The 16,224-nt window shown below is 39.7% G+C and overlaps 1 protein-coding gene across 1 annotated transcript in view; it reads right to left on the bottom strand.

The window, feature by feature from the left end:
- The window catches only part of LOC756176 (coiled-coil and C2 domain-containing protein 2A), a 32,971-nt gene extending 25,365 nt beyond the window's left edge, over positions 1–7,606 (bottom strand). Inside the window, exons 1-10 of the mRNA XM_030983863.1 lie at positions 7,545–7,606; positions 6,912–6,984; positions 5,941–6,115; positions 4,842–4,916; positions 4,199–4,373; positions 3,853–3,965; positions 2,836–2,958; positions 2,205–2,300; positions 1,264–1,612; positions 35–174 (exon numbers count right to left, since the gene is read on the bottom strand). Coding sequence (XP_030839723.1) covers positions 35–174; positions 1,264–1,612; positions 2,205–2,300; positions 2,836–2,958; positions 3,853–3,965; positions 4,199–4,373; positions 4,842–4,916; positions 5,941–6,115; positions 6,912–6,919 — 1,254 coding nt within the window. The 5' untranslated portion in view covers positions 6,920–6,984; positions 7,545–7,606. The remainder of the gene's footprint in view (positions 1–34; positions 175–1,263; positions 1,613–2,204; positions 2,301–2,835; positions 2,959–3,852; positions 3,966–4,198; positions 4,374–4,841; positions 4,917–5,940; positions 6,116–6,911; positions 6,985–7,544) is intronic.
- Positions 7,607–16,224: the final 8,618 nt, after the last annotated feature.

The following is a 16,224-nucleotide window of genomic DNA, read 5'->3' as shown; positions in this document are numbered from 1 at the left end:
TTATTATTAAACAAAAGCAGAATGATTTCATTACCTTGTCAGATCTCTGCAGAAGACGATGCTCCATGATGTTCTGGTTCCTTTGAGAGACATCAGGCCTTACACCCACATAGAAACCTTCATCCTCTAAGTACCTTGGCTGGGTGTTCTCTGGAACCTTCTGATCAGATGGCACTGTACAAGACCAAACAAGAATGTATTTCAGGGGGTGTTTCACAAAGACTAAGATTGACTTTAAGTTGGACTTAAACATGGCAGGCCATTCATACCACTGGTTGCTCTCACCATTGGTCTCTCAATTATGATCTTTAGATATTATTTTTCTCTTCAATCATGAACTATCAAATCAGGTAAATCCTGTAGATTTGTGACCACGATTTGTATGTCCCTTGAGAAACCAATGCCAGGATTGGTCAGAGGAACTAGTGGCATGAAAGGCCTGCCATAGTTAACTTCAACTAAAAGTTGATCTTAGTCTTTGTGAAACACTCTCCAGGAGGGAATACTGTATGTACATGTAGGTGCTTCAAAACAAGCTCATGCGACGACTGCTCTGAGCTTTATTTCATCAAAAATATCTGAGTCACGCTTGCAATCAGCTTTTAGGATGGGTTTAAGTAAGGGTAAGGTAAAGTGTTTGGTCCAACCTTAAAGTTCAAAATACAGTTTGTGTAGAATATATTGGCCAGAGTAATCATCATTTAGGTCCCTTAATTTGACTGAAAAGAAAGTCTTGAAACTTAGTAGTGACAGTGCTTGAAATCAAGTAAAAGACCCACTTCCTGTTTACTCCACAACTTGAGGAGGCGCGATAGCTCAGTTGGTAGAGCAGTGGTCTCGTAATCCAGTGACCCGGGTTCGAAACCAAGTCGATGAGCTAGTGCCCTTTGGTAATTAAGGCATTAATCCTCATTACCAGGTCCCTTGGAGATGACCTAAAGCCGTCGCCCGTCTGGTTGCTTACTAACAAGCATTTATGCTGTCTTAGCAGTCAGGTAAAATAACCACCACTAAACATCATAGAAAGGGACAATAAAAACAAGATTTGCTAGCTTTTTACACCATACATGTACATTGGGTGTTCTCTGGAACACTATGTAGACTATGACTAATATTATATTAAAATGAGATTGGAAAAAGAAAAAAAATAAAAAATTACCAAGACATTAAAAGAAAGAGATGCGATGAAATTGGCAACAGTAGTCAGATTTGACTAATAGCCATTATAATACCAAACGAGGAAGAAGAATTGTAGGTCCCTACCTGTTTTGATGCTCGGAACAAAGAAGTAACCTTCCTCCTTCTTCTCCCTCACCCCCAGAGGTACATACTCGGCAGGAACCAGCTGCGTCGGTTGTAACTTCCACATATCTCCATCAACGAATACCTCTGACAGCAAGGGTGTGCTCTCCTTCCCCTCCCCATCCTCCCCATCCTCCCCCTCCTCCTCTATGACCTCGCCCCTCGGTTTCTTTGTAGCCCCCTTCGAAGTGCTGGGTCCTGGCTGGTCGTCGGAGAGGGGCTCTGTTTTAATCTCGGCCGTTTCTGGTTCCGGGTCGAAGTTGCGGGTGAAGAAGTTGAAGGCTTCTTCTTCAGTTGGGAGAGCCGATTGCTGAAAAGTCAAGTTCATTATTGATTTTTTTTTCATTGATTCTATTCATTCATCTCACAAATGTAGACAAAGTTGACAGTGCAGGAAATACAATTATGAAATAATATTTTCTTAAAAAGGAAAATAAATACAAAGCGTTTACGCAAAAGTATGAAATTATATGACAAGAGCAGTACATCAGAGTTTAAATAAAATCAAACTAATTTTTTTAATTTCAGCGAAATACAAATTAAATACATAATAATCAAAGTATCCGTCTAGATCAAAATAAATTAGGCAAACATTTTTTTAATTACATCACTTGAACTCAAGAATGCTGCTCCATCACAGTACATGCTCTATCAAAGTAAGCCCTTTGACAATTTTTCATTTCTAAATTCAAAGTCTTAACATTCATTCATTCATTTAACTAGCCCAAGATATCTTGGGATGATTATCTCGACCAGATATCCTGCTCACTACAACTTCGGGCTGATGAAGACGCAAATTAACTGGATACTTTGTGATCGGGATAGTTCAAATAGCGGGATATTTGGCAATCTTGAGCTGATGAAAACAGGCCTAGTCAGAATTCTTGTCACCTCAACCGTACCTTGGCTTTGACCTGCTTGAATGCTTCTCTCCATTTCTCCTTGGCGATTATGGATTCATTCAGCATCTTATCTTCCTCGATCTCCTCTTTGGTAAGCTGTAGGAATAAAGCATTAAATACAGTTAAAAACCTGCTTTAACTACTACCTGTACAGGAAGATCCCCAATCTATGAAGACCTCATCTTTTTTCTTGAAAATATTTTCTCTTTGAAACATGTACTAAATAAGACCACCTACCTGTAAAGACCACTTTTCTAGTTTTCCTAGAGTTGTCTTTATATATACAGGTTTCACATAGATGGATTTTAAGCCTCAGGCTACCATCTTTTTCAAATAGTCAAAAGAACTTAAACTAAAAGCCAGAAGTTAGCCTAGTTCTGTGTACATGTTATGTTAGATTCATTGTCCTAGGATTTTCAAATGGAAACTGAGATTTCTTCAAGGCTCTATCGATTATCTTTTAATTTCCAACAGAAATCTTCTCTTGTTTTTTTTTTCAACATCATGAGCTCTTTGGACCTTTCTAGAGCTGAACTGCACTCTGCTTAAGTGTATTGTTTTCACTAGAGTTAAATGACCTTATTTTTCCCAGAATTGATTGACGTTTGACCTGGGAAGATTTTGACCTTACCAGTGAGGGTTCGTCGAATCTTGTAGCCTTGTCCCTGGCTCTGAGGCCTCTGAGCCTCCTGGCTGGAAGGTCTTTGTTAGGGTCATTAGCCACTTCAACCTTCATTGATTCTTCAGCTTTCTCCTGTTGATGATGATGATAATAATAGATAATAATAGTAACAATGATAATGATAATAATAATAATGATGATGATGATGATAATAATGATAAAAATAATTATAACAAAAGATAATAACAATACTATTTCCGAATTCTACGCAATCCTACATTTTCAAAAGTGTTGTGAGCTCATTTATTTTCTTATATTATTCCACAATGTAAAAATGATTTATATCCGTGTTTCCATATGAATATGTCATGGTACATTTGCTACTGACTATTATCTATTTGTGTATATTATTTTTCTATTGTACATTGTTTATTTGCTTTAGGTAATGCCAACAACCGAATTTTCAAATCGACCAATGAAATGAATCTGAATATGAACATAAAAGAGAAAGCATAATCACCATCAGACAGAAATCGAAACAATGCACCCCTGTCCCTTTGCAAGGTTTAATAGGGGAAGTGAAGGGGAGATGGGGATGGGGGCTGAAAGGGCAAAACAGCAATCAACACACTCACTATCCTTTAGCATAAAGCAGGATGGAGGGTGGAGGGCTAAAAACACGTAAAATACCTTATGGTGATGGGTGGGGAGGAGAAAGATGGATCGATGGTCTCTGTCTATCACTCTCTCTCTCTCTCTCTCTCTCTCTCTCTCTATCTCCCTATCTCTCCCTCTCTCTGTATATCTCTGTCTATCACTTTGTCTCTCTCTGTCTATCACTCACTCTCTATCTCTCTCTCTCTCTCTCTCTCTGTCTTTCTATCACTCTGTCTCTCTCAGTCTTTCACTCTGTCTTTCTCTCTCCCTCTCACTCTCTCTCTCTCTCTCTCTCTCTCTCTGTCTATCTCTCTCTCTCTCTATCTCTCTCTCTCTCTTTCTCTGTCAACTAATCAGCCATACATGTACCTTTGCTTCAGCCATCTTCTTCCTGATTCTGTCTCTGATTGTGGCATTCATCGTAGAGGGCGCTTTACCAGTTTCCACACTGGTCTTGGATCCTAGTACAGCTGCTGCCATATCTGTAAATTAAGATAATGATGATTTTGATAAAGTAATGACAGATTTTGGTCAGTACCTTATCTAAAATGGTTAACACCAATAACTCATAACTTCTCATTATTATTTCTTTCTCCTTTCATTACATCGTAAATCTTTCTCATGTTTTCTAATTCATCTTTAATATAATATTCTGGATGTACCAGTATTTGCCATGCTACACCGTCTTTAAATTGATGGGAGAGTGAAAGTATACCTGCTTTGTTTCTTTTTCTTTTCTCCTTTTTCTTTGGCTTTGTATCTTCATCTGGTTCTTCATCCTCCTCCTCTCCCGTCTCTTGGATGGTGGGAATCTCTGCAGGGGTTCTTCGCTTGGGTTTGGGCTTCTTCTTCTCCTGCTCTTCGTCAGCGGGCTCCAGGGATTGAAACAGCTGATGGCAAAATGAATTTAGTTGAGTTAAAGGCATCGTTTAACAATGTTAGATCTGAGATGCATGGCCTACGTGTTATCAGTGTCTGTGATATGATGTAATATTGAAGTCCTAAAAAAATTGTGCTTCAAAATGATCATGAAGACGAGTGCCTCAAAAAATTAAAAATCTTTGACTGACCGGTTTTACCATACTCATTTTCCCCAATAGATTTTTAAAAACCGCTAGGAAAACGAGAAATGAAACTTTGATTCCAATCATAAATATCTTGTCAGTGATAAGCAGACCGGCGATCGGCTTGTAAAAGTCATGGGGTTCCTGACTGACGTAAAGGTTTATAATTATGATTGCAGCATGAGCTAATCCAGGATTTTGTTTCAGAATCTGAGGCAATGTTATCGAGTCACTTTAAGTGTTTGTACTTCTCCATCAAACTTGCCTTGCCCAATACCACATCATTATACATACCTCCTTCTTCTTTGATTCTCTGTCAAGGGTGAGCTTTTCCATGAGGGACTCTGCCTGCTGTATCTCTTCAATTGGCTGATCGGGGAAAGAAGAAAAAAGAAATACAGTCAAACCTGCTTTAGCGACCACCTCAATATGGTTTCTCATCGACACCTGAATGAAAGGAACCTGTACATAAATACCTTCCTATTAAGACCACTTTTCATGTTTTTCTTGAGTGGTCTTTATATATAGGTTTCCATGTAGAACGTTCAACTCTCTCATATGGATATATATTACCAGATTCTTTCATAATCATTTGTAGTATTATGTATTGTCTATTGTATGTTTCTGAATGAATATCCAAACCACTTGCATTATCTGATTGGTCAAGAATTTTACTACACTTGATATGCATGTATTCATTAATCAACAAATCTTTTTCATACAATGACAAAGGCAGGGGAATGCTAAAGCTACCGGTACCCCATTAAAGCGAACCGCACGTTATGATAAATCAGGAGAAATCTGTGGTTTTGCCCAAGGAATGTGAAAGCCCTTGCATACAAGACCCTGGTGAGACCAGTATTAGAGTACGCAAGCTGTGCCTGGGATCCATACAGGGTAGGGCAAATTAATAAACTTGACGCAGTTCAAAGGAGGGCGGCACGCTTCTTAACAGGAAACTACCAAAGGGACAGCAGTGTCACACAAATGCAGACCCGCCTAAAATGGGAAACACTTGAATGGAGGAGGAAAAACAGTCGTTTAGTTATCATGCTGTACAAAATCAACAAGGGAAAGGTGGGCCTAAAGCAAGAGGACTACATACAAGTATTAACAGGGTCAAGGTTAAGAAGAAACCACCAATACTCAATAGAAATCCCCTTTGCCAGAAAGAACGTTTATAAATACTCCTTTTCCCCCAAGAACTGGACGAGCATGGAACGCTCTTGACCAGCAGTCTGTAATAGCCACATGTTTTGAGAACTTTAGAAACACACTTAAGCATGTAACCGTAACTAACCCCTGCCATACAAGTTAGCGACATACAGAATACTGCCCTGCAAACTTCAATTTCAGAAGATTCTGTTAACAAATAATAATTATTTATACTTACATCGGCTGCCATTTCTTCAACATCATCTACACCACCATCAGCAGCAGAGATATCCTCATCATGTCTGCTGCCCCTCCCTGGTGTGGCGGAGCTGGTATCAGCAAGCAGGGTGGAGTCGGCCATGGTGTTCTCCCTCATGTCACGGCGACGTTTTTCAATCTTCTCTCGAAACGTCCTATGAAAAAAGAAAGTCAATGGGGGTGTTTCACAAAGATCCTAAGTCAAACTTATCTCTAAGTTGGACTTAACAATTATGGACAGCCATTAGCATCTTTGAAAATATTATGTAAAAGCTATTTTAAAAGGCATAAAATGTTGATTCACATCATTCGTAGTTTCTATTATCAAGGAGATTTCATGTTCTTGATGTGGTTTAATAAAAATAATTGATTTTCTGCTTTTGAACACATTTTATTTTAAGGCTACAAATGGCTCTCCATAATTTTTAAGTCTAACTTAGAGTCAAGTTTGACTTAGGATCTTTGTGAAACACCCCCAATGTTTCTTGAAATGAAATTGTAATTCTATTTAATCTATATACTACTTCCTAAAAACCTTGAAAGCAGTTCAATCGTTAGATAATCTGTCTTTGATTGTAAGAAAATTGTATGCAGGATGAAGCATGTGCTGTTAGTACTGCGCTAACTACCGAGTACATTTTCATCAACGATGATATACCTCGCAGATATCTGACAGCTTGTGAGTTTATTTTCAAACCTTACACTTTTTCAGACAAGCAAAGAAAATATTTCCCTTTAATCATGGTACATGTACTTTACACACCTGCAAAATAACTGGTTTCTAAAATGTAGGATATCATTTGGGTAAAGTGGGGGGGGGGGACAAAAATACAAAGAAACAATGATCGGCAGTGTCACACGAAGCAGATCATTGAACTCACTTTCAGGTGTGAAATGGAACCCTGCTCAAAAAATGTTTCTTTTATTTCTAAATTCATGTATGATACTTACTGCGACATGATGGCTGACTGTCTACTTGCTTTTTCAGGTAAACTTGAGAAATGTAACAAGCTACATTCTTTATCTGCATAAAAAAAAAATATATAAAATATAAAATAATCGCAATGACATCACGATTATTGAGATGTTTGATGTCTTGAAATGTAATCTCAAATTTTTGTTATGATGAAAATTAAAATATCAGAGAACCAAATCCAATCGAAATGAAGCATGCTGTCAAAACTACAAATAATGAGATGCACACAATTAAATGATGAGAATAGCTATGGCAGTTCAAATTAAATCAGAATATGAAGAGTTGAGATCAATTAAAACTGCACAAAATAATTCTTCAACTCAATTCAAGCGTGATCGTGACAAGCGCTCGCTCGAGTCGAACCTTGTCTCGCTCTCGACGGCGACGCGACTAACCACCGGCGAATACAATCGGACACTAGGCCTACACGGAAATATATTAATGGGACAATAATACAAATTTGTTTACATCGTAGCTAAGTGTAAAATCTCAACTCTAGATGATGATTTGAATTCCTTTAAAGAAATAAAACGTTACTTTATATTACCTAATATTTACTGGATAAGTAAAAGAAGCATATTGATTCAGTAGCATTACATACCACGTACCTTTAGGCTTTTTAAAGTGGCAATTAGTTCTTCTTCTCTTTAGAATACCGAGGAATGCCGCCGCTATTGTTGTTGTTGTTGTGTTTTGAGTTATTGGCGATTAGTCAGTGATTTGACTATTGTCGCCAAATTACTTTACGGCACGTGTTATATCTCTCAATTTTGGATTTTTTTTTAAAAATACATTTATTTCGTTTTATATTTATCTATCTTTTAAGATAGTATCGTAAAATAATATCGTAAGCAAAACATTCATGGGCTTTGTTAGTGTTTCTTAACAGTACGTGCAGATTATTTGTTATATCACATACACACCATACATAAATATGTATATAAGATAGCACCTACACAAGCTTCTATATTCAGTAATCTTATCATACCTTTTATCATTGTTGTTACTTTTTCTTATTTTATTTTCTTAATACATTATGTTATTATATTTTTAATGTACTGAGTGTAATTTAACATATTTATAATATCGTATTATGTTTTACTGTTCTTATTTTATTTTCTTATTACATTATGATTGTTATTATATTTTTAATGTACTGAGTGTAATTTAGCATATTATAATATTGTATAATGTTTTACTATTCTTATTTTATTTTCTTATTACATTATGTTATTATATTTTTAATGTACTGAGTGTAATTTAACATATTTATAATATTGTATTATGTTTTACTGTTCTTTTTTTATTTTCTTATTACATTATGTTATTATATTTTTAATGTACTGAGTGTAATTTAGCATATTTATAATATTGTATTATATATTACTGTTCATCAAGGGAGGTATTACTTCCTGTTAGGGAACCGTTTCGTTCTGAGAAAGAACCGTACAATAGCTTTTTGTATACTGGACTCACTCTTTTTTAAGTATTCCATAATTTTTTCAGGTTGGGATTCGTTAATTTCTGTTAGAAACATAGCCCTTTCTATAATATAGTTAGGGCAATGTACTAAAAAATGTTTTACAGTCTCTATTTCACTGGGGCATCTATTACAGAAACCAGTAGCATGAATTCCCAATCTGAGGAGATCCTGGTTAAGTCCAAGGACTCCAAAGCGGAGTCGATGTATTATTGTTGAATGTTGTCTCTCTAATGAGCATATATATGGTTTATTAACATCTTTTTGATATGTTTTCAAATACGAGTTGGTTTTGTTCCACCTTTCTTGCCAAAGGAGTTTGGAACTTGTAGTAATTAAGCTTTTCATTTCTGACATATTTAGGTTATTATTGACTTCTATTTTCTTTACTAATGCGGCCTTTGCGTGGAAATCCGCCATCTCGTTCCCTTTTATTCCACAATGTCCAGGTATCCACTCTACATATATATCAACTCCTTTATTCTTTAAGTGAGTAGTCATGGTGAGAATTTCCAGAATAAAAGATTCGTCCTTCTGTTGTTGTAATGCAATAAGTGCACTCAGTGAATCACTAAAAATAACAACCCCCACATAAATGTCTAATTCATCTACCCATCTGAGAGCAAGAATGATGGCAGCCAATTCAGCCCTGTACGAAGAGGTGAAATTTGCTAACCTTTTGCTCCGATGTACAGAATAGTAAGGGACGTAAAAAGCAGCTGCAGAGGTCCCTCTTTCAGGTACTTTTGATCCATCGGTGTATATATGTAATTGAGTCGCCCATTTAGTATGTATGATTTCCAGGCTGCTTTGTTTTTGTTGTGTAGGATGATCTGTTTTCTTTATTCGAGTACTTAATTCCGTTGACACTGCCGGAGGGTAGAATAACCATGGTGGAAATGTGGAGTAGGTTATCGTTTCTATACGTTTTCCCAGCTTGCTTTGTATTCTATATCCAAAGGTTTGTTTACGTTTTTCCCCTTCAAGTATTCAAAATGCCAACATGGTTCAATGTTTTTTAACAACGGATGATTCGCCCATCTTTCGATGTTTTGTCTATATTTACTTGAAAGCATTTGTCTTCTTATATCCAAAGGCATTTCCCCCATTTCCACCTGTAGTGATTCTAAGGAGGTTAATGGCAGCCCACCTGCGCATATCCTCAGTGCTTGGTATTGGACAGAGTCAATGGCTTTTTGGTGGTAGCAGCTGCACTGTCATACGCCTCACATCCGTAATCAAAAAGAGACCTTATAATTGCTCTGTACACCATGATAAGTGATTTCGAGGAACTTCCCCAGTTTGTTCCAGTTAGACATCTTAAGATATTTAATTTTCTTTTACTTCTCGTGATTACATTTTCGATATGTGGTTGCCAAGTTAACCTTTTATCAAATATAATACTGAGTGTGGTATCTTCAAAAAACAAATTGAAGCAAAAACAATCATATTTTCAACTTTCGTCTGAGCTACTTTTACAAAACGCTGAGAAGACTCATCAAAATAAGACTCTCCACGCTCCAGATGGTGAGGGCAAAGTTTTACAGTGCCCCCACTTTTTCAAGGATCCCAAAATGTACCCTTATTAGGAAGGAAATATGCCCCTTTTACTACAGAATGTGTCCCTTTTTCTTCTTAGCTTCCCCTTCCTTTATACTTCCCTTTTCACCTCGAGCCCCCATTCAAATCTGATAGGTGCACTTTTAATTTGACGAGTGCCCCTTTTTACTTTGTAATAAGTGCTCTTTCCCCTTCTTATTAGTGCCTTTTTTCACCTCTGATGAGTGTCCCCTTTTTGGCCGGATAAATGCCCCTTTTCCCTTCCGTTATAGTGCCCTTAATTCTCGTTTCTAACAAATGCACCCTTTTTCCTTCTGATATATGCCCCCTTTTCAATTTGTAATAAGTGCACCTTTCCCTTTTTTCATAAATATAAATGCCTCTTTTCACCTCTGACAAGTGCCAATATCCAAATCTGATAGATTCCACTTTTACCGACTTTAGTGCCCCTTATCCTTTGTATTTTCATTTTAATATTTAATAAAAAGTCGTATTCGTGTATCAAGTGATTGAATATAGAATGTCGATTATAATATGATTACAACACACAATTTATGCCAAATTAAAAAATTCGTTTCTGATTTGAATTCTTGTTATATTTATTTTTTGCTCGCTCGCTCCTAAAATTTACTAAATTATTAACGTGCCCCTCACTTGTGCACATGGGTAATTGACGAGTGCTCGGGTGAGGCAACACATCTTCTCAGAAAGTTTTTGGATTAGTTTGACACAAACATTTTTAATTTCTTATAAGGATGCATGCATTAACTGGGGGGGGGGGGGAGGGTGAAAAATGTTGTTTTATATATATATATATATATATATATAAAACAACGACCAGACCTTCCCCGTCCGTATCAAACCTGTCCGAGATGCATTTTGTCTCTTATTATTTTGTAAAAACAATTGTTGAAAAATTAGAATATCTAAGTCATAAGGCAAGACTTATTTTTGACCGCTCACTTCGATCGCTTATTATACAAAAGTTTCAGAATCCAAATTGTATATGTCAATCAGTGCAACTCATTCAAGTTTTAAAAAAAAAAAAGACTTTATGAGCTGAAGCGCTGAACTCTTTAATTCCAAAATGTCAATTAATGAGCTATGACGTCCTCTTCAGTGATGTATTAAAGGAAAACCACTGGAAATAAGCTCTCGAGCTTTCGTGGGCCTCCCCCCTCCCCCTGAAAAAAGTACAAAAGTACCCAAAAAAAATTCGCCCCAAAAAATTAATTAGTGTTTCTTAACCTCTCCCCCCCCCCCCCCCCCCCCCCCCCCCGCCTATTCACCGGCTTGCTGATTTGCCGCTAAATATTTCCTCACAAATTGGACACAACACACAATTTTTGTTGTTGTAAAGTGCTCTTTAGACCCCATCCCCCGATTCGCCGCTAAATATTTCTTACGCATTCGTTCCGCCCCCAGGCGCGGATCCAGGGGGGGGGCGAGCGGGCCTTGGGCCCCCCCCCCCCCCCGCAAAAAAAAATGAGAGGGAGAAAAGGAAAAGAAGGGAAAGGGAAAGAGGAGAGAAAGGGAAAAAGAGGAAGAAGAAAAGAAAAGAGGGAAGAAGGAGATCGGGGGGGGGCAAAAGGACTTGCCTCCCAGGCTGTTGCCTCCCCCCCCCCCCCTCCAATCCAAAAAATAAAGGAGAAGGAAGGAAGGGAAAGAAAAAAGGAAAAGAGGAGATGAAGGGAAAAAGAGGAAGAAGAAAAGAAAAGAAGGGGGATATTAGTTGCAATTTCCCCGCCAACAAGTTTTGGATCGGGGGGGGGAGGCAAAAGGCCTTTGCCTTCCCCCCCCCCCCCCCGTCCCCGCTATAAAAAAAAAGAGATGGAAGGAAAAGGGAAAGAGGAGAGCTAAAAGGGAACAAAAAAGAGGAAGAAGAAAAGAAAAGGGAGAAAAGAAGGGGAGATCAGTCAACAATGTGTGAAGCTAATAATTTAATGAAACGTCGAAAATTCCGCGCTTCGCGTGGGAGGGGGGGAAATTGAATTCAGACGAATACTTTCGAGAGCGGTACAACGAATCGTCTTCTTTCTCTATGAAACGTCGAAGCTTCCGCGCTTCCCACGGGAGGAGGGGGGGGGAACTGAATTTAGACAAGGATTAAGAGTCGAGAACGGTACAACGAATCGTCTTCTTTCTCTAATGATTTAATGAAACGTAAAAGCTTTCGCGCTTCGCACGGGAGGGGGGAACTGAATTTAGACAAGGATTAAGAGTCGAGAACGGTACAACGAATCGTCTTCTTTCGCTAATAATTTAATGAAACGTAAAAACTTCCGCGCTTCGCGCAGGAGGGGAAAAATACATTCAGACGAGGATTATTTTCGAGAGCGGTTCAACGAATCGTCTTCTTTCTCTAATAATTTGATGAAACGTCGAAGCTTCCGCGCTTCGCGCGGGAGGGGGGGGGGGGGAACTGAATTTAGACGGAAGATTAAGAGTCGATAACGACACAACGAATCGTCTTCTTTCTCTAATGATTTAATGAAACGTAAAAACTTCCGCGCTTGGCGCGGGAGAGGGGGAAACAAAATTCACACGAGGATTATATTTGGGAACGGTACAACGAATCGCTTTCTTTCTCTAATAATTTATTGAAATGTCAAAGCTTCCGCGCTTCGCGGAGGGAGGAGGAAACTCGCCCCTCCCTGTACTCACCCCCCCCCCCCAGGGGCGTACGCAGGATTTTTTCAAGGGGGGGGGGGTTTAAAATCTGGCCCAAAATATTTTGCTCCCAAAAATTTGAAAATCGCGCCGGCCGAAAAGTCGCTCAGTGGGGGGGGGGGGGGGGGGGGGGGGGGGGGGGGGGGGTGGTAAGCGGACAGTGACTTTTTTTTTTTTTTTGGTAGTCCAAAAAAAAAATCGCAAAGACTCAGCCAACCGAAAAGTCGCTCAGTTGGGAGGGGGGGGGGATTTTTTTTTTTTTTTGGTCTCGAAATTTGAAAAATTGACATTTTTTCGTTGGGGGGGGGGGGTAAGGTCACTTTACGTTAGCCTTGAGCATATTTTTTTTTTTTTTTTTTTTTTAAATTAAAAACAAAAAACAAAAAAAAAAAAAAAACAAAACAAAGGGGGGGATTTTACTTTTTTTAGGGGGGTTTGCACACATAAAAATACCAAAACAAACCCCCCCCCCTGCGTACGCCCCTGCACCCCCTCCCAATTACGTCACTGCTGGTCACCATAACGTACCAATATTTGGCTCGCATGATTTCAAATTTGGCCCCCCCCCCCTAAGAAATCCTGGATCCGCGCCTGCCGCCCCCCCCCCCCTCTTGCCGCTGGCTAGATCCGCCCCTGCCTGTTCACGCTGACTTAATGTTGATCTGATATTCTTTTATATTGGTGTATGTTGGAGGCTTGCATGGCGAATAAAACCAATCAATTAAAAATCAGTCAAGATGGCAAATTGTGGAGATTGTCAGAAGCATGGTTGGGACAATCTACGTTCAGCACAATAAGAAAATGGACACTATATATACAATTAAGATTTTCGAATTAATATATTCAACATTTACTTATCTTTCATACATAAAAACACACAAATTAATTGTATTTTAGATGATATGCATTTTGAATCATACAATCTATGCACGAAAGAGCAAGGTCATTTAAACATAAATTAGTCTATGAAAGAAATTGAAATGGCAAAAATGAGGCATCTAGCTGGCCATCATCCAATGTTGAATGTTGGAGGTATCTTATTTGTACTCTCGATCTCGGGTGGAAAGGAGAGTCATCTAGACCCCCGGGGGGGGGCCCAAATTTGAAATTATGTGAGGCAAATATTGGTACGTAATGGTAACACCGGCAGTGGCAAAAACTTTTTTTGGGGGGGGGGGGGGTAGACACAAAAAAATCCCCATCACCCCACTCTTACATGCAGGCCCCGCTGAACATTTCTCGGCGGGGGTCAAGGAGTGGAGCCCTCAGAAGCTCAGGTGTTTTATACATTAAATTATCGTCAGATGAGCATATTTTATACCTTATTTGTGACACCGGCAGGTCATGAATTGGCGTGGGGTCCAAAGGACGGAGCCCCCGGAAGCTCAGCGGGTTTGGGCAATACATTACGGTCAGATAAGCATATTTTGATACCTTATTTGTGACATTGGCAGGTCACGAATTGGCGTGGGGTCCAGGAGACCGGAGCCCCTAGAGACTTGGGGGTGTTAGGCATTTTAAAACGGTCAGAGAAGCCTGGTGGGGTCGAGGGGGCGGAGCCCCGGGAACTTAGGGGTTTTAGGCATTAAATTACGGTCCGACGATAAACATATTTTGATACCTTATTTGTGACACTGGCAGGACACTAATTGGCGTTAGGTCCAGGGGGCCGAGACTCCAGAAGCTCAGGGGTTTTAAGCATTAAATTACCGTCAGATTAGCATCCAGGTGCCTGACTTTGGGCCCTAGGTGAAATCCAGGGGGCAGAGCCACCGGATTGTCAAGGGAATTTAATTAGGCATTTTATTACGGTCAGATGAGCATATTTCGATACCTTATTAATTTTGTGGCACTGGTAGGTCACTAATTATGTCCAGGGGCGGAGCCCCCAGGAGCTTAGGGGTTTTAGGCATTAAATTACCGTCAGATGAGCATCTAAGGGCCCGCCTTAAGACCCTCGGTGGAATCCAGGGGGCAGAGCCCTTGGGGTTTTTGGCATTTAATCATGATCAGATGAGCATATTTTTATACCTCATTATAATGTGACACTGGCAGTTAACTATTTTTTTCTTTTTTGCTCTCTTTCTTTCTATTTCTCTTTGATATACTTTTTCAAACAAAGTATGTGGGGGAGGGGGGGGGGGTTCGAGGATCCTGTCGAGGATCCCGATCCCCGTAGTTCCGCGGGCCCTGACATGAAGGCATCTCAAGAAGCATTTTCTTGCCTGTCTGTAAATTTAGGAATTTGTCATTTTCCAACAAACGCATAGAAAAGTACAATTTACTTAAAAGTGAGGAAAAATCTCGGAAAATTATGTCATTTCAGCATTATTTGTAAACCACCATTATGGAATTAGAAATAAACCACGTTTGAATTTTATTTCCCCCAAAGCCCCCCCCCCCCTCCCCTATCAGTACGCCAGTGGCCCCCACCCGGCTACAGGTTGTTGGCGAGAAAATTGCAACTGATATCCCTTACCTTTTTTCAATCTCTTTTTTTTCTTCTTTGCCTCTCTCTCCTCTTTAACTTTCCCTTCCCTTCCTTCTCTCTCTTTTAGGTTTGCTGGGGGGGGGGGGAGGGGCAAGGTCATTTTGGCCCCCACCGGCCCGCTCCACACATTGTTGGCGGGCCTTAACCGCATCTGATCTCCCCTTCTTTTCTCCCTTTTCTTTTCTTCTTCCGGCTTTTTTGTTCCCTTTTAGCTCTCCTCTTTTCATTTTCCTTCCGTTCTCTCTCTTTTTTTTTTTAGCGGGGACGGGGGGGGGGGGGGGGCAAGGGCCTCCCCCCCCCCGATCCACAACTTGTTGGCGGGAACATTGCAACTGATATCCCCCTTCTTTTCTGTTCCTTCTTCCTCTTTTTTCCTTCCCTTTATCTTCTCTTTTATTTTTCTGATGGGGGGGGGGGGGGGAGGGGAGGCAACAGCCTTGGAGGCAAGTCCTTTTGCCCCCCCCCCCCTCCGATCTCCTTCTTCCCTCTTTTCTTTTCTTCTTCCTCTTCTTTTTTCCCCTTTTCCTTCTCTCTTTCTATCTCCTTTTTTTTTTTGGCGGGGGGGGGGGGGGGCCGGGGGGGGGGGGGGCAAGGCCCCGCTCGGCCCCCTGGATCCGCGCCTGCAGTCATGGTTCAGTGGCAAAGCAATGGCCTCGTAACTGTGAGGCCCCAGGATCAAAACCGTGTCGATGTGCGTGCCCTTTTGTGGGGCATTAATCCTCCGCATCATACTGTCACTCATGACTTAAGGGTGTAGGTCCCCTAGTTGATAAGCATATTAGCATACACATGCTTTAGCAGTCACGCAAAACAAACACTAGCAAATTATTATTCAATACAATCTGAGAATGTATACTATATCTGGATCTATTAGGAATAAATCGTCAAAAAATTTCCATAAATTGGGGTTTTAAAAAAAATCCAACTTTATGAGCAACAGCGTATATTCAGTGGCAAAATACACCACACGTTAAAAGGCCTATATATCCATGAGTGAAATACCTAAAAATAGTTACAACAAGTAATTGATTTGATTTGTTTTAATGTTCAGACCAATTATTTATGGCATGAATGCTTGATTTCTTAG

Source organism: Strongylocentrotus purpuratus, unplaced genomic scaffold (assembly GCF_000002235.5).
Source record: "Strongylocentrotus purpuratus isolate Spur 01 unplaced genomic scaffold, Spur_5.0 spur5_scaffold_13, whole genome shotgun sequence".
NCBI classification, from domain to species: domain Eukaryota; kingdom Metazoa; phylum Echinodermata; class Echinoidea; order Camarodonta; family Strongylocentrotidae; genus Strongylocentrotus; species Strongylocentrotus purpuratus.
This window is presented reverse-complemented; position numbering and strand designations above follow the sequence as displayed.